Source organism: Sapajus apella, unplaced genomic scaffold (genome assembly GCF_009761245.1).
Source record: "Sapajus apella isolate SASKATOON/1434 unplaced genomic scaffold, GSC_monkey_1.0 scaffold41, whole genome shotgun sequence".
Lineage (NCBI taxonomy): Eukaryota > Metazoa > Chordata > Mammalia > Primates > Cebidae > Sapajus > Sapajus apella.
Window position 1 is genome coordinate 2,980,794 of NW_022436981.1, and position 19,700 is coordinate 3,000,493.

The 19,700-nt window shown below is 35.3% G+C and overlaps 1 protein-coding gene across 1 annotated transcript in view; it reads right to left on the reverse strand.

The window, feature by feature from the left end:
* Positions 1–19,700, reverse strand: part of SUPT3H (SPT3 homolog, SAGA and STAGA complex component) — a 543,512-nt gene that overhangs the window by 95,279 nt on the left and 428,533 nt on the right. Inside the window, 1 exon segment of the mRNA XM_032299791.1 lies at positions 3,525–3,635. Within this exon segment, the coding sequence (XP_032155682.1) occupies positions 3,525–3,635 (111 nt within the window).

A 19,700-nucleotide genomic window follows, 5' to 3' on the forward strand; every position in this document is an offset into this window, starting at 1 on the left:
ATCACCAATGATAACCAATATGCCAAAGAGAGTACTGTTGTTAACTGCGGAGTGGGGATGGATGTGTCTCCACAGAACTCGAGAATGTGGTGTTCACAGGTATGTGGCAGGTGATTGATGTTTATGCCATTCTCCCTGTGTATTTCCTACCCCAGGAGCTACTACAATTGAAACCATTGTTTGTACTCTTTTCCCTCTTCTCCAGCTAACATGGCTTTAAGTATTCCTTTCTTCTATCATTTTAAACAATTCCTAAGGCGAAAAATTCACTTACAATTCTTTATATAAAGAATTATATGCCTGAAATTGATCTTGTTATTTGGTATAAAATTATTTCAGAAGTCATATAGTAGACAGAAAGATGACTCACAAAAGCAGATTTTTAAATATGCTATTTGAATTACGTTTCCATGTAAACTCTTAACAATATCAAATTATTGGAAACTGGATATATACACATTGTTATGGGTATTCTAAATTAGATGTTACATTTAAATATGTACCAATCACTCTAGATTCAGAATGACATGCTATGAAGATAAAGTCTCTGTGCTTCATAAATATAAACTAGTTGTTCACTGGCATTTTAATTTACTAAGGACATTTTACATTGGAGGCAAGTCAGTTCAGCCTTTCTGTATGAAAAGATAGGTGTCAATCTATGATTACTACAGAGGCAGCCCACATGTCTTGTCTACTGTTAGAAGCTGCAGCTCAAAGCTTAGGTGGCAACGTGTCCCCAGTGCAGCTTAAAATACCAAGTACCATGTCAGTTCCTCAGAGTGGGCCTTAGGGAACTGGACATCAGCATCCCTAACCATGGTAAGTCTGTACCATGAGCTCTTTTTTTTTTTTTTTTTTTTTTTTTTTTTAGCAGCTGGAGGTTTGTAGGAGCCAATACAGGATGGCCACATTATTGACGCAACACAGTCTACAAATCCATCCCATTTTAAAGAGAATGTTTAACTCTAAAGGTAGACTTATGTATTATAATATATACCATAAAACTGTGACACCCCGGTCATGCTATTCCTGATATAAAATAGTGTAGGCAGACCAGGCGCAGTGGCTCATAGCTGTAATCCTAGTACTTTGGGAGGCTGAGGTGGGTGGATCACCTGAGGTCAGGAGTTTAAGACCAGCCTGGCCAACATGGCGAAACCCCATCTCTACTAAAAATTACAAAAATTAGCTGGGTGTGGTGGCAGGTGCCTGTAATTGTAGCTACTCAGGAGGCTGAGGCAGGGAGAATTGCTTGAACCTGGGAGGCGGAAGTTGCAGCGAGCTGAGATCGCACTACTGCACTCCAGCCTGGGCAACAGAGCAAGGCTCTGTCTCAAAAAAAAAAAAAGGTGCAGGCATATTCACTCTTGTAGTCTGGGCAAATTCTCATAGCTGTAGATGATGGAGCAGACCTTTCCAAGTCGGGGTCCTTTCTGAGGCGCGATAACACCTTGGGTGCCCCTTGGGGTCGAGTTTGTTACCATCTGCATTGATTTTGTTTGATTGTTCTACTAGTGGCTAACGGAAACTTTCAGGTCATGGCTTGTTTTATTTTCCAGATGTATTTAAATTAAACATTTGAAAATTGTGTCATCAGTTTAAAAAAGCCCATTCTTTATGTTTACTGAATAAAAATTAGCTTAGGCAATAGCTGAACCTAGCTTAAAGTACATTTTTGATCATATGTTAATACTACAGTCTTAGATTGTAAAAGCAGTAATACATTAAGTACCAGGTTGGATGTGGAGAAAAGATGTACATACACACATGTATGTAAATAATGTCATTAACCAAGATGGTTCTCAAGTGATCAGTCTTTTTAAAAACAAAAAATTTGAAGAGTGAAGCAGCTGCTACTACTTTTTGAGGAAATAACGCAGACTTCATGATTAGGAGGTTTTCTCCTTGTACTGGATACATTTTCCTTTACGTAATTTTATTTATTACTTTTAGTTACCATTTTAGGTTACTTCTCAAAAATCGTGTTTCTCTTTGCTATCTTTTAATTGCTTCTAGATTATTATCAAGCACTGTCTTTTCTTCCTTTCTCTTCCATTGTCTCAACCTTTTGTCATTATTTGATTGGCAACTATGGATTTGATATTTTCAATCTTTCATTATAAGTTGTTTTTTTCAAATTCAGTCGGTTTTTAACTTCTTACTTCCAATTATCTCTTATTTTTCTCATTCATAATTTTTCATATTCATCTTCCCTTTGGCCTATCATTTAAAACAGCTTCACCCATTATGTAAAAGAAACTTGATTTAGCTATTTCTTTCAAATTATAAGACTCTAATAACATTCATGCAAAAGGGCATATTGCTTTAATCAGCAATATTAAAATCATGTTCTTATACAAGATAAACTTTAAATATTAAAAGTGAAAAGTATCACCATCACAGAGCTTCTGATGTATTTATAAAGCATGTTCTTGCTCTTATGCAGAGAATCTATCTACAGAATTAACAACAACTAATAAAAACAAGGAATGAAAAGAAAGCATTCTCTTAACATAAGGAAAAAAGATAATATAGACAAAATCATGGCATTTATGAAAAGTAAAATGCAGAGAATCTATCTACAGGATTAACAACTAATAAAAACAACGAATGAAAAGAAAGCATTCTCTTAACATAAGGAAAAAAGATAATATAGACAAAATAATGGCTTTTATGAAAAGTAAAATCCATTTTTAGGTAAAAACATATACGATGTAATACTTTTAATTTATTTACTCATTTGTTTATGTATAATATTATACCTTTTCATTAGCAGGTTAAAACACAATATCAAAAAAGTAAATCTCACTGTTCCTCAGTTATATATATCAAACTTTACTTTCTGTTGAACTAGTTCCTTATAAACAGAGTAGGACTTGAAGAAACTTCTCTTAACACAAATAAGGCTTTTTTTCTTTTAAAGGGCCACAAAATGAGCATTTAATTAAAACACACACACCTGCACACATTTTCTTTAGGCTGCTGAAATATCAGGTCTTTAATTCCCCATTAAAACAACACAAAACCCTGATTATAAGTTTTCAAATCATTTGAAGATGTAAAAGGCTGTCCGCATTTCAGCCTAGTTCAAAGCCGGTAAAGAAATATCTCTTCTTCTTCCAACTAAAAGTATGTTTAGGAGAAGGATATCTGATAGAAGTGGTAATGCTAATCTAACCAATTTTAAAATATAAAGGGCTTCTAGCAATATTTGGATACATATAATTTGAGAATAACATTTTATAAACTGAAGCTTTGAAAAACAGAAACTATAAGCCTCAACAACAAAAAAACTTAATTTGTAATTGAAAGAAAATAATATTTTGTAGGGAAAAAAGTGTCCTTCCAAAGAGACGAAAATGACTTTTACTTCCCAAGAGAATTATGCCACTTTTATACAACAAAATTACAGTCACCACAAATTGCTTTCAACAATTCCATTGCTTCTTCATTTGACCACTTGAAAATCAAAATTCTTTCATATTATAAATATAACTTTTTATAACTCTGTTATTACGTACTGTGAATGGGGAAAGTGGGCCAATCTTGTGGCTGTAGCGTCGAATGGCCTCTCTGATGTGGCAGGGCTGGATGGCATTGCTGTGAGCCTCAACACCACAGGCTGCAGTGCTCTGTGACAGAAAAACACATGAATTGTTACTAAATCAAAAACACACAACAGAACTACAGTTTATAAATATGAAAATAAACCTTTATAAAATAGACAGTTTTTTCCCTTAGGATGCACATCACTATTGCCATATACTACATCTAAAAAAAAAAAAATTCCATTAACAAATCAAAGATGACTTTTACATGACCCCTTCCTTGCAGACCTACCAAATGCAATTTTTATGCCCACAATATTTCACCTAAGCCTGCATGTCAAGACACAGGAGAATACAGCCTGCAGATAAAAAGTGTCATGAGAGCTTACTGAAAGAACCACAGGAAGTTATTGTTTTTTTATAAAAAACACTTTAACATTATTATAAAGGTTTCTTAGGAGCTTCTTGGACACCTTTCTGAAACAACTTGAGGGTCATCAACTTAAAATGAAAAATGAAAAATTGCTATACATTTATTTATCATACCTGGGATTGTCATAAAACACCATTTCAACTTGGTTTCTAATTTTCCAGGTATCTCAGGACAAAACAAAACAAACCAACAACTTTGTTTTAATTTGCCTCATCTGTAAAAGGCAGGTTTGCAAGCACAAAAAGATACAACAAAGAGAAGGATTATTTGCAATGAGAATGTGAATACCAACTTAAGCACACGTATGTTAATTGCAGCACTGTTTAAAATAGCAAAGACCTGGAACCAACCCAAATGCCCATCGATGATAGACTGGACAAGGAAAATGTGGCACATATACACCATGGAATACTATGCAGCCATAAAAAAACGATGAGTTCGTATCCTTTGTAGGGACATGGAAGAATCTGGAAACCATCATTCTCAGCAAACTGACACATGAACAGAAAATCAAACGCCGCATGTTTTCACTTATAGGTGGGTGTTGAACGATGAGAACACATGGACACAGGAAGGGGAGCATCACACACTAGGGTCTGTGGCCGGGGAAACTAGGGGAGGGACAGCTGGGGTTGGGGATGTTGGAGAGGAATAATATGGGGAGAAATGCCAGATATAGGTGATGGGGGGATGGAGGCAGCAAACCACATTGCCATGTATGTACCTATGCAACAATCCTGCATGTTCTGCACATGTACCCCTGAATCTAAAGTACAATTAAAAAAATATATATATATACACACACACACAAATTATACATGTGTATACATGTGTTTAGCATGATTTTTCAAAATAACTTATAGGGCTAGGGTCTAGCCCTATAAGGTACTAGGCTCTGCCAAAATACATAATATCTCAGGCCTTGGTTTTCTCACCTGTAAATTGGGAAAACAATTATAATTGCTTGTAGGACTTTGTGAAAATTAAGTTGAAATACATAATCCACTTAGAACAATGCCTGACACATGCTAGGAAATTGTTTTATTTTTTATAAAGAGATGGTGTTTTATTTTGTCACCTAGGCTGGAGTGCAGTAGTGAGATCACAGCTCCCTGAAGCCTCAAACTCCTGGGCTCAAGTGATCCTCTGGCCTCAGCTTCCCAAGTAGCTGAGACTAAAGGCATGTGCCACCACATCTAACTAACAATAATAATAAAAAGATTAATTTTAATTTTCCCTCCGTGTTAAAAACAGAGTCTTGCTCTGTTGCCAGGCTGGAGTGCAATGGCGCAATCTCGGCTTACTGCAACCTCTGCCTCCTGGGTTCAAGTGATTCTCGTGCCTCAGCCTCCCAAGTAGCTGGGATTACAGACATGTGCCACCACACCCAGCTAATTTTTGTACTTTTAGTAGAGATGGGATTTCACCACGTTGGCCAGGATGGTCTCGATCTCCTGACTTTGTGATCCGCCTGCCTAGGCTTCCCAAAATTCTGGGATTACAGGCATGAGACACTGTGCCTGGCCAAAAAGATTAATTTCTTTAGAGACAGGGTCTTGCTATGATGCCCAGGCTGGTCTTGAACTGCTGGGCTCAAGTGATCCTCCTGTCTCAGCCTCCTGGGTAATGTTAGCTATTAATAGTACTGTGTTAGGTTATTTAAATTAAGTGTTAAAAATGGGACCTCTATGTTTTTGAAATGGTAAGCTCATTTACTTCAAAGTACAGTAGGTAGCAGATACCAGGTCATCAACATTAAAGAATCAACTTGCATATTACTATGACTGGGGTCTATAGGTCATTTGTAGTCACATAATTAATATTGGTTTTTCTGATAATTACTATAATTTTTCTGATAATTATCATTTTTACCCTCATAATTCTTTGTAGGCAATAAAGCTGTATGGATAGCAATTTGGCAAAATCTTATCAAAATGAAAAGGAACAATCTCTTTGACTTAGCAATTTCATCTGTAAGAATTTATCCTACTGATATATTGCACAGGTACAAAATAACATATACACATAAGGATACTTATAGTACTAAATGTTCATCAATGAGGGACTGGTTATATAAATTATGATACATCCATTCAAAGTAACAGAAACCAAAGCAACCACTGAAAAGAATGAAGCAGTTCCCTATATACTCCTATGGAGCCATCTCCAAGACATTATGTCAAATGACATGCAAGGTATCTGACCAGGTGGCACTATATTACCATTTGTTCAAAAAAGGGCTATTATATACTAATGTAAGGACAGAACATTTCCACAAGGGTAACCAAAAACAAGTAACAGTCCTTATCTTTTGGAGGGTAAATGGGTGGTCAGAGGACAGGGGTTAGAGGAAAACTTACTTTCCATTTTATGTTCTTCTATGGTTTTAAAATAGACTTTCTGTATCATGTGCATGCTTTTCCTATTATAAACTAGTATAATAATTTTAAAATTCCCTCAAGAGTATTTGCTAATTATCTAAGGTGAACCTGAAATAATACTTCAAGTATAAAACAAAACAGATCTTGATTATTTTTGTTATTTTAACAAGATTTGAAACAAGTTTAATACAAATTTACTCTAGGGTGCCCTTCTCAGCTTCATTCCAACAATACTCACGATAATATATTTGCCATGCCCATAATAACACAGATTACATTCTCTTAACTCTTGCTTTGGCACCAATATGAAAATGCACAAGGTTTCTTTGAAGGCTTTCTCAATTATCATTTCGATTTTTTTGCTTCAGTTGGAAAATATTAGAATAAATGCAATTACCAGATACCTTGAATAAATGCCATTATTGTGTCCCCTGATGAGGGTAAAGACTCTTCTGCAAGTCCACTCTGCTCTAACATATGAATATGACTAATACAGACTCATTTGTTCACCTGCGAGTGTAACAGATACTTGTGAACTAGGTTGAGGCATTCTATACACTTGTGAGAATGCATGCAAATATTTAGTTGGATTTGGAATATAAACTAAATCTTCCAGTGAAACTCGGGGGACAATACAGAAAGAGAGATATCAAGAGCCGTAAGCATCCCATAGAAGTCCTTCCTTGTGTTCCTCATGGCATCTCCTAAATTCACTCTTTTATCTTCAGAAATCGGTTTATTTTTCATTTGCTTTCTGTATGGTCAATAGAGATAATACTTTTATTGTACCTTCCCAAATAGATTTAGTTTTGATATGGAATATGTTGGTCAAAATCTCTCAGAACTTCTACCATGGAAATTAAATAGGATTTGATAACACTGAAGTAGGAGGTTTACTATGGTAAATCTTTGTGTTCTCCTAAAATTTGTACGTCGAAATCCGAGCCCACAAAGGGATGGTGTTAGGATAAGAAGCCTCTGGGAATTTACTGAACCATGAGGGTGGAGTCCTCATGGTTGGAATTAGTCTCTTTATAAAAGAGATCACAGAAAGACCACTCACCCCTTTTGCCATATGAGGTTTGAGTGAACAGATGACTGCCTATGAACCAGGAAGTGAGCCTTCATGAAACACTGAATTTGTCAGTGTCTGGATCTTGGACTTCCCAGCCTCCAGAACTGTGTGAAATACATCCCTACTGTTTATAAGCCATCCGGTTTACAGGATTTTGTTATAGCAGCCCAAATGGACTAAGATAGAAGCATAAGTTAGAAAAACCTTGTGACTACCGTTTCTAAGATACAGAGACACATAAGCCAATCTGGTTGAATCATGCTATTTTTTGCCAAAAAGGTGACATTAACCTATAGTAAAATAAAAATATTGAATTTTGTGAAAAATGTCATTATTTCCATTTTGCCAATTTCAGGTGCATCTGCCATAATTCAGCAACTGCTAACATTAGCATAATGAAACTACTAAGGTGCACTTTTGTACTTGCTTGGAAGCAAGACTTAAATGTTATAATCCCAGTTTTTTTTCCACCTCAACAAGTATCTTCACATTCCCTTCATCTGTCAACCTCTAGTCCTTTACCAAGGTGCTAATCTATTCAAATTTAAAATGTATCCCAAGTTTAGAATTTTTAATATAGCAGTGATTCTAGCATAATATACTTCAAAATTGTTTCATAAGAATTAACATAAAAGGTACGTATTTGTTATTAATAATCTTGTATCTGCTATAAACACATGTGAAGAGTATTATACATCAATTCATCTTTAGCATCTTGATTAGGCCCACATTTTGGGATATTCTTTAAATTTTCAAAAACTAAACCCAAATATTTGACAAAATATCCAATCTTGTTTATAAAGTGTTTGCAGAAATCTCTCTGGGAACTAAACCCTATTTCTTTAAGAAAATTATTAGCTGTTTGGAAAAGTTCTCCATATGTCAGGTCCTCTTCCTCTTGGCTGCATTCACACTATATTCTTGAATCCTTCCATTTTTGTATTTTTATCTCTTCAACTAGAAACCGATGCTGGGTATTAGAAGCTGAAATAGCATATGGAGTTCTATATATTTTCTGGATTTGACTCTTATTTCTCTCCTTTTCTTTGCTGGTTTACATGGAACAGAATCTCTAGCAGTTTAACCTGCAGTGCAGGAAGTTATACTGAAACTTAGTTTGCCCCTGGATCTCTCACAAATGTTAAGCACCTGTCCTGAGTCTTTTCCTTCCAAGTTAAAAGTTCTTGGCAGGGTAAGTGTCCTATCCTTTCTCAGCCTTCCCTTTACTAGAGTCAATGTTTAAGAAGGATCTAGAATCTCATACAATTGTGTCTTATTCTTTTCACATCTATAATGGTGAACTAGATCTTTTTGCTAAATGTGAAATCTTAAGTCTTACAGAGAATTAACACTTATCTCAGACTAGATAGTACTATTATTACTAACATTTTTCAGATCACAAAAGTTGATATAATCTGGCCAAGGAAGTATTATCTTTCTCCTTACTGTTATACACGTAGCTTCCCCAAAATTTCATCCTTATGCAGAATTTTTTTTTTCACATGAAGGTGAGCCATTCATTGGCCAAAGGATACAGTATACAACATATGTAATTTTCCTATTTAAAAGTCTGAGATGGTAATTGTTAAAACATAGTTCCTGTATAACTAGAAAAAGCTTTTTTTTTTTTTTTTAAATTTGTATAAATGTGTGCAGTACAAGTGGGATTATGTTACATAGATTACATAGTGGTAAAGTTAGGGCTTTTAGGATATCCATTTCCTGAGTAACATAGTTACCCATTAAGTAATTTCTGATCATCTACCCCTACCTACTCCCAACCTTCCAAATCTCCATTGTCTATCATTCCACATTCTACCTCTATGTGTAATCATTATTTAGCTCTCACTTAAAAGAATGTGCAATACTTGACTTTGTTTCTGAACTGTTTCACATAAGATAATTGCCTCTAGTTCCATCCATGTTGCTGTAAAAACATACAATTTCATTCCTTTTTCCTTTTTTGGGACAGAGTGGTCCTTTGCCCCCCAGGCTGGATTACAGTGGTGCGATCTCGATTCACTGCAATTTCTGTTAGCCAGGTTCAAGTGATTCTCATGCCTAAGCCACCCAAACAGCTGGGACTACAGGCACATCTACCACACCTGGCTAATTTTTCTATTAGAGACAGGGTTTTCTATTAGAGACAGGGTTTTGCACGTTAGCCAGGGTGGTATCAAATTTCTGACCTCAAGTGATCCAGCTCCCGTAGCCTTCCAAAGTGCTGGGATTACAGGCATGAGCCACTGCACCTGGTCCATTCTTTTCCATTTCTGAATATTATTCCATTGTGTATACATGTCACATTTTCCTCACCTGTTCATCAGGTTTTTCTAGATAGGTTGACTGCATCTCTGCTAAAGTGAATAAGGCTGCAAATAAACATGAGTGGAGGTATCTTTTTGATGTAATGATTTCTTTTCCTTTGACTAGATACCCAGTAATGCGATTACTGGATTGAATGATAGCTTTATTTTTAGTTCAGAAATAGCCATACTGGTCAGGTGTGGTGGCTCATGTCCGTAATCCCAGCACTTGGGGAGGCAGAGGTGGGTGGATGACTAGAGGTCAGGAGTTAAAGACCAACCTGGCCAACATAGCGAAACCCCGTCTCTACTAAAAATATAAAAAAAATTAGCTAGGTGTGGTGGCGCTTGCCTATAATCCCAGCTACTCAGGAGGCTGAAGCAAAAGAATCGCTTGAACCTGGGACACGGAGGTTGCAGTGAGCTTAGATCACGCCACTGCCCTCCAACCTGGGTGACAGAACCAGACACCATCTCAAAAAAAAAAGTATCATACTGTTTTCTGTAGAAGTTGTACTAATTTACATTCCCAACAACAGTGTACATGAGTTCCCTTTTCTCCATATTCTCACCCATGTTATTTATTTTTTTAAATAATAGCCATTCTGACTGGTGTACAATGATATCTCATTGTGGTTTTAATTTGCATTTCTCTGACAATAAGTGATGTTGAGCATTTCTTTATATGCCTGTTGGCCATTGGTATGTGTTATTTTAAAAAATGCCTATTCATGTCCTTTGACTAGTTTTTAATAAGATTATTTGGTTTTCTTTTTGTTGTTGTTGTTTAGCTGTTTGAGCTCCTTGTAAATTCTGGCTATCAGTCCATTGTTGAACGCACAGTTTGCAAATGTTTTCTCTCATTCTGCAGGTTCTCTGCTCATTATTTTTTTTGAGATGAAGTCTCACTCTGTAGCCCAGGCCGGAGCGCTGTGGTGTAATCTCATCTCACTGCAACCTCTGCCTCCTGGGTTCAAGCAATGCTCCTGCCTCAGCCTCCTGTCACTATCTTCTTTCTTTTGACATGCAGAAGCTTTTTAGTTAAGTCCCACTGTCTTATTTTTCTTTTTAACCTGTGATTTTGTGGTCTTAGTCATGAATTCTTCACCTAGACCAATGTACAGAAGAGTATTCCCCAGGTTTACTTTGAGTATTTTTTACAGTTTCAGATCTTACCTTTAAGTCTTTATTCCATCCTGAGTTGATTTTTTATGGTGAGAGATAGGGGTCCAGTTTCATTCTTCTGCATATGCTGATCCAACTTTTCCAGCTCCATTTACTGAAGAGGGTGTCCTTTGCCCAGTGTATGTTCTTGTTAACTTAGGCAAAGACTAGTTGGCTGTAAACATATGGTTTTATTTCTGGGTAACCTACTCTCTTCCATTGATCTATGTGTCTATTTTTATATCAGTACCATGCTGTTTTGTTACTATGGCCTCATAGTACAACCTGAAGTCAGGAAATGTAATGCCTTCAGCTTTGTTGTTTTTGCTTAAGATTGCTTTGCCTATTTGGACACGTTTTTCGTTCCATATACATTTTAGGATTTTTTTTTCGAACTCTGTAAAATATGGGGTTGGTATTTTGACAGAGATTGCACTGGATCTGTACAATGATTTGGGCAGTATAATCATTTTAATGATATTAATTCTTCTGATTTATAAACATAGGATGGTTTTCCATTTGTCAGTATCCTCTATAATTACGGTCATTGCTGGCTGATAGTTTTCTTTGTAGAGATCTTTCACTTCACTGGTTAAATATTACTAGATATTTTGTTATTTACTTTGTAGTATTTTAAATGGGATTGCCATCTTGATTTCTTTCTCAGCTAGATTACTGGTGAACAGAAATACTACTGATTTTTGTATGATGATTTTGCATATTCAAACTTTGAATTCATTTATCAAATCTGAGAGGTTTTGGTGGAACCTTTAGGTTTTTCTAGATATAAGATCATATCTTCAGTGAACAGGGATAATTTTACTTCTTCTTTTCCAATGTGGATAACTTTTATTTGTTTCTCCTGCTTTACTGTAGCACTTCCAGTACTATGTTGATAGGAGTGGTTAAAGTGAGCATCATTGTCTTGTTACAGTTCTTTGAGGGAATGCTTTCAACTTTTTCCCCTTCGGTATGATGTTGGCTGTGGGTTTGTAGTATACAGCCTTTATTTTTGTGAGGTATATTCCTTTTATGCCTAGTTTGTTGAGAATTTTTATAATGCAGCGATGCTGAATGTTATCAAATGCTTTTTCTGTACCTATTGAGATAATCATGATTTTTGTCCTTCATTCTGTTTATGTAATATATTGCATTTATTGATTTGTGTATGTTGAACCATCCTTGCATCCCTGGTATAAAACTCACTCGATCATGGTGATTATCTTTTTGACATGCTATTAGATTTGGTTTGTTAATATTTTGTTGAAGATTTTGGTGTCTGTATTCATCAGGGATACTGGTCTATAGTTTCCTGTTTTTGTTGTGTCCTTGCCTGGTTTTGGTATCAGGATGGTAATGACCTTGTAGAATTACCTACGGAGAATTTCCTACTCTTCAGTTTTTGGGGGTAGGTTCAGGAGGACTGCTTTTAGTTCTTTGCACACGTTTGGCCTTGAATCCATTTAGTCCTGAGCTTTTTTTTCTTTTTTTTGGTTAGGAGATTTTTAAATTACTGATTCAATCTTGCTACCTGTTGTTGGTCTATTCAGAATTTCTATTTCTTCTGCGTTCAATCTTGGGAGGTTGTGTATTTCTAGGAATTTATCCATTTCTTCCAGATTTTCTAGTTTGTGAGTGTATAATTGTTCATAATAGTCTCTGACAATCTTTTGTATGTTTCTGGTATCAGTTGTCATATCTCCTTTTTCATTTCTGGTTTTGTTTATTTGAATCTTCTCTCTTCCTGGTTAGTCTAGCTAGCAATTTGCCAATTTTGTTTGTCTTTTTGAAGAACTTTAATTTCCTTGATCTTTTGTAATTTTTTTTTTTTTTTTAATTTTGCTTGGCTCAGATCTTTGTTATTTCTATTCTGATAATTTTGAGTTTGGCATTTTCTTGCTTTTCTAATTCCTTGAGACAGAATGATAGGCCATTACTTTGGGATCTTTCTGCTTTTTAGTAATATAGGCATTTAATGTCACAAACTTCCCTTAAGCACTGCTTTTTCTGTATACCACAGATTTTGGTGTGCTGTGTTTCCATTTTCATTTGTTTCAAAAAATATTTTAACTTCAGTCTTAATTTCTTCATTAATCCCACAATCATTCCAGAGCATGTTGTTTAATTTTCATGTATCTGTATGCTTTCTGAAGTTTCTCTTGTTATTGGTTACAGTTTTCTTCCACTGTGGTCTGAGAAGATACTTGATTTTAAAAATCTGTTAAGACTTCTTTTGTGGCCTAGCATGTGATCTCTATCTTGGCAAATGTTCCATGTGCTAGTAAGAAGAATGCATATTCTGTAGGTGTAGAATGTTCTGTAAATGACTGTTGAAGTCCCTTTGGTCTAAAGTCCATTTTAAGTCCAATATATCTTTGTTGACTTTCTGTCTCAATCATTTGACTAAAGCTGTCAGTGGGGTGTTGAAGTTGCCCATTATTACTGTATTGCTGTTTATCTCTTTAGGTCTAGTAATATTTGTTTAGGTCTAGTAATATTTATTTCATGAATCTGAGTCTTCCAATATTGGGTACATATATACTTAGAGTTGTTATAGACTCTTGCTGAATTGATTCCCTTATTATTATGCAATGACCTTCTTTGTCTTTTTTCCTACTTTTGATATAAAATCTTTGTTATCTAAGTACAACTACTGCTGCCCACTTTTGCTTTCTATCTGCATGAAATATCTTTTTCTTCCTTTTCACTTTCAGTCCATATATGTCTTTATAGGTATAATGAGTTTCTTGTAAGCAACATAGAGTTAAATCATGTGTCTCTTTCCTATCCATTCTGGTAATCTACATTTTTTAAGTGGAACATTTAATCCATTTATGTCAAGGTTAATATTGATATGTGAGGTTTTGCTCCTGTCATATTGTATTATTTTCTAGTTGTTAGATAAGTTCTTTGCTTCTTTTCCTCTTCGTGGTTTAATGGAATTCTACCAAATTGCCATTTGATTCCTGCCTCTTCCTCCTTTGTGTGATATTTTATAAGACCTGTGAATTTTATACTTTTGTGTCTTTGTATGATGGTGAATATTAACCTTTTGTTTCCATGTTTAGGACTTCTTTGAACATTTTTTGTGAGGTCAGACTAGTGTGATGAAGTCCCTCAGTGTCTGCTTGTCTGGGAAAAGCTATTTCTCCTTCATTTATGAAGCTTAATCTTACTATATACAAAATTCTTGGCTGACAGATTTTTCTTCTTTCAGTACTTTGAAAATGCTATCCCATTATTTTCTATCCTATAAGGTCTGCTGTTAGCTTGATGGGGTTTTCTTTATAGATGACTAAAAAAGGTTTTCTTTAAAACCAGAAAAGTTATTTAAGGAAAACATAATAGAGGTTCACTAAATTCAAGGATTCACATATTATTATCTCTGGAAGAGACATAATAATGGCCTATTCTAAATGTTTCCAACTCCTAACCAATTTTATAGATGGAAGGGTGAAAACAAGGGACATGTCCAAGACTACAACAGTATTACAGATATAAATACATCAAATCTCTTGGCTTGTAATACACATAGTCAGTGTAGTGATTTTACTATTTTATGCAGGATGACTTGAAAGATTATACCATCACAGCTGAAGTTTCCAGCAAGTAAAACTCAAAATATAGCAAAAGTCTGAATACAGAAAGAAGTTTATGAATGAATAGAAAAATAATTAAAGCTTCTAAAGTGGAACATTATGAATTCCAATGCCACTAATTCCAAATTCCAGAGAATACAGACGTAGACGGGAGTAATACTTTCCTCAGAGAAACTCTTGTTGTAAAGTAACTCCAATTTAGTAGTTTTCAACAAGATCAGGAGAGAAATGTTTAAATATACAGAGAAAAATGTCAAGAATTTCTAAAACCTTATAAAAATTAATTTATATATATATATCACTAGGTTAATTACAACTCTTTCTCATATACTTTGTGAATCAAATTAACTGAAGAGGTCTTTTAGGTAACATTTTGTTACCATAGTTTGTTTTTTTTTTTTTTTTTTTTTTTGGAGACAGAGTTTCACTCGTTACCCAGGCTGGAGTGCAATGGCACGATCTTGGCTCACCGCAGCCTCCGCCTCCTGGGTTCAGGCAATTCTCCTGCCTCAGTCTCCTGAGTAGCTGGGATTACAGGCACTCGCCACCATGCCCAGCTGATTTTTTGTAGTTTTAGTAGAGACGGGGTTTCACCATGTTGACCAGGATGGTCTCGATCTCTTGACCTCGTGATCCACCTGCCTCGGCCTCCCAAAGTGCTGGGATTACAGGTGTGAGCCACCGCGCCCGGCCCATGTTACCATAGTTTTAGCTACTGAATGAGTTGGAGAGTACAATAGCTGAAATTCTTATAAGCTTTGAATAGATTAAAAAAAAAACAAAAAACAAGTATATGAAAGCACTGAAGACTGATCAAAACCAGACTGAAACTGGAAAAGGTAGTATCTACTTTTAGAAGGGAATGTCAGTGGGTGGATTTCCTGTCTTGTAAGTTTTAGCCTAAGGGCAGGATGCAGTGGGTAGGGGAGTGGCTAAAATATAATCTTAGATCCTTGATAAACGAGATGCCAGAGTTTGGGCAACCACAGTAGGTGCAGAGCAAGAAAGGAAATCCCCAAAGGGACAGAATAGAAACAGGGGAGCCCCAAATCCACTGTACAAATTTTACCCAAACCTTTTTTTTTGCGGGGGGGGGTGTTACTATGCCCAGGCTAGTCTCAAATTCTAGGCTAAAGTGATCTTCCTATCTCAGCCTCCTGAGTAGCTGAAATAACAAGTGCCATCATGTATGGCTTTCCTCAAATCTTTTACTAAACCCTAAGTTCTTCTTATATAGAATGAAAGGCATGAAATCCCACTAAAACAAAAAGAAATAAAAAGACATTCTAGGTGCTAGAGGAGTTCAAAGTTTACAGGTGAGTCTAGAAAAGTAACTTCCCTGCTGAACACATATACCAACACCACTACTACCACCACCATAATAACAACATATTCATAGCAATATAACAGAATGCTAAAATGTATTATTCACAATGTTCACTATATAATTCAAAATTATTAGACATGCAAAAACTCAAGAAAGCGACTTATATTCAATAGAGATCAAAAAAATTCACATATTTAATTTTGCAACCAAGACTTTTAAAACTATAATTCTAACCATGCTCAAAAGCACAAAATAAAATACACTTGTAACAAATGGATAAATAAAAATAATGATAGATAAGTGGAAACTATAAAAAAAATCGAATAGAAATTCTAGAAGTATAAAATAAAATAAGAAATAAAATATTACTAGATGGGTGTCACAGTAGATTAGAGCTCAGAGAAAGAAATGTATAGAAGATAAAGTTCAATAGAATTTATCCAATTTGAAGAAGAGAGAGAAAATATTAAAAGAGGAATTAAAAAGCACCTGAGGTACCTATGTAATAATATCAAAGTAATTAATACAATGTACTTGGAGTTTCAGAAGTGGAGGAGAGGGAATATGGCAGAAAAAAATCTGAAGAAATAGCTGCTAAAAAGTACCCTAATTTTGTTAAAGACATACACTGTCCTTGATTCAAGAGATTCAAGATTCAAGAATCTCAGTGAATTTTCAGCAGGATAAATGCAAAGAAAACCATATCTATGAATATCATGATCAAAGTGCTGAACATCAAAAGTGAAAATACAATTCTGCAAGTATACAGAGAAAACAATTATTAGGTACAGGGAAACAATAATAGAAATTGACTGACTTATGATTAAAAACAATAGAGAAAATAGTGGAATGACATTATTAAAATACTGAAAAATAAAACTTTTGACACAGAATTCTATATCTAGTGAAATATTATCCAAGAATGAAGAAAAAGTAAAGACATTTTCAGAAGTATCAAAGCTAAGATAACCATCACTAGCTAACTTATGCTACAACAAATGTTAACCAAAATTTAGCAGAACAGAAAAGAAAAATGATACAAGAAAACTCTGATATTGAAAGAGAAGTAAAGAACAACGGGAATAGCAAACAGTAAGCTCTATTTTTTAAATTGCTTTACTTTTGGCTAAGATCAAGTAAAACTCTATCTTTTCTCCTAGTTTCATTAAAACACACTAGATTAGGGCAAAAATTATGGTATTGTGGCTTATAATATATATTTAGATATATGCATGACAATTATAAAGGACATGGACCTATATATATATACAAGAGTCTTACATTTTATGTGAGTTAAGTAGGATAATAACTCCCAAGTACACTGAACATTTAAGGATGTACATTGTAATTCCTTACCATGACTACTGAAAAAAAGGATGTGAAAAGATATCATAAAGAAATCAATATATAAATTAAAAGAAGTTTTATAAAAAAGCACACAATTAATCCAAAGGAAGACAGGCAAGAGAAACAGATAAACAATAACAGAGAAAATAAGCAGAAAACAAATAGGAAAAGTTACCCTATATTCAACCATGTGATTAATACATCAAATATCACACAATCATCGACTACAATTAAAAGATACAAATGAGGGGAGGGCACAGTGGCTCATGCCTATATTCCCAGCACTTTAGGAGGCTGAGGTGGGTGGACTGCTTAAGTCCAGGTATTTGAGAGTAGCCCAGGCAACATGGTGAAACCTTGTCTCCAGGCATGGTGGTACATGCCCGTAGTCCCAGCTACTCAGGAGGCTGAGGTCGGAGGATTGCTTGAGCCTGGAAGATTCAGGCTGCAGTGGGCTATAATCATGCCACTATACTCCAGTCTGGGAGACAAAGCAAGACCCCATCTTTAAAAAAAAAAAAAAGATACAGACAGAAAGGAAAAATAATGAAGCAAGACCCAATTATTTGCTGACTGTAAGAGATGCACTTTAAATATATTATGTTTATCTTTCCATACAGGCACACCTCACTTTATTGCATTTTGCTTTATTGTGCTTCAGAGATGTGACATGTTTTGCAAATTTAAGGTTTGTGGTAACCCTAAATGAAGCCAGTCTATCAGTGCCATTTTTCCAAATGCATGTATCTAACTTTATGTCTCTGTGTCATATTTTGGTACTTTTCACAGTATTTCAAATGTTTCATTATTATTTTATCTCTTATGGTGATCTGCGATCTTCGGTATTACTATTGTAATTGTCTTGAGGCACCATGAACTGTATTCATATGAGATAGCAAATTTAATAAATGTGTTTGTTCTGACTACTACACTGACTAGTCATTCGTCCGTCTTTCCGCCTCCCCTCAGGCTTCCCTATTCCCTGAGACACAACAATATTGAAATTAGGCCAATTAATAACCTACAATGGCCTCTAAGCATTTCAAATATAAGGAAGAGTTAGTTGCCTATCTCTCACTTTAAATCAAAGGCTACAAATGATTAATCTTAGTGAAGGAGGCATGTTGAAAACCAAGACAGGATAAAAGCTAGCCCTCTTGCCCCAAATAGCCAAGCTGTGAGTGCCAAGGCAAAGTTCTTGAAGAAAATTAAAAGTGCTGTTCCACTGAACACACAAATGATAAGAAGGTAAAACAGCCTTATTGCTGATAAGGAAAATGTTTCAGTGGGATGAACAGAAGATCAAATTAGCCATGACATTTTCTTAAGCCAAAGCCTAATCCAGAGCAAGGTGCTAACTCTCTTTAACTCTAAGAAGGCCGAGAGAGATGAGGAAGATGTAAAAGAAAAGTTAGAGGTTACCAGAGTCTGGCTCATAAGGTTTAGCAAAGAAGGCATTTCTATAACATAAAAGTACAAGGTGAAGCAGCAAATGATATGTAGAAGCTGTAGCAAGTTATCCTGAAGATTTAGCTAAGACTGATGATGAAGATGGCTATACGTATAACAAATTTTCATTGTGGATGAAATGGCTACTAGAAAAATATGCTATCATGGACATTCATAGCTAGAGAGAAGAAATCAGTGCTTGGCTTAAAAGCTTCAAAGCTGATTCTCTTGTTAGGGGCTCATGCAGCTGGTGATTTTAAGTTTTAGCTAGTGTTCATGTATCATTCTGAAAATCAGGATCCTGAAGAATTATGCTAAATCTACTCTTATGCTTTATAAATAGAACAACAAAGCCTAGATGACAGCACATATGTTTATAAAATGGTTTATTGAATATTTTAAGCCCAGTGTTGAGACCTACTGCTCAGAAAAAAGATTCCTTTCAAAATAATTACTGTTCATTGACAATGTATCTGGTCACCCAAGAGCTCTGATGGAGAAGAAGAAAAAGAAGAACATGGTCTTCATGACTGCTAACACAAAATCCATTCTTCAGCACATGCTTCAAGGAATAATTTCAACTTTTAATTTTATTACTTAAGAAATATGTTTCATAAGACTATTGCTGCCATAGATGGTGATTCCTCTAATGGATGTGAACAAAGTAAATGAAAATCTTCTGGAAAGGATTCGTTATTCTAGATGCTATTAAGAACATCTGTGTTTTACGTTAAGAAGTCAAAATATCAACATTAACAGTAATTTGGAAGAAATTGACTCCAACTCTCATGAATGACTTTGACGTATCAAGACTTCAGTGGAGGAGATAACTGCAGATGTGGTATAAATAGCAAGAGAACAAAAAGTGGACCCTGAAGATGTGACTGAACTGCTGCAGTCTCATGACAAAACATGAATGGGTAAGAGTTGTTTCTTATGGATGAGCCAAGAAAGTGGTTTATTGAGACGATGTCTGTATCTGGTAAAGATGCTATGAACATTAAAAAAAATAACTACAAAGGACTTAGACTTAGTTCCATAAACTTAGTTGATAAAGCAGTGTCAGGG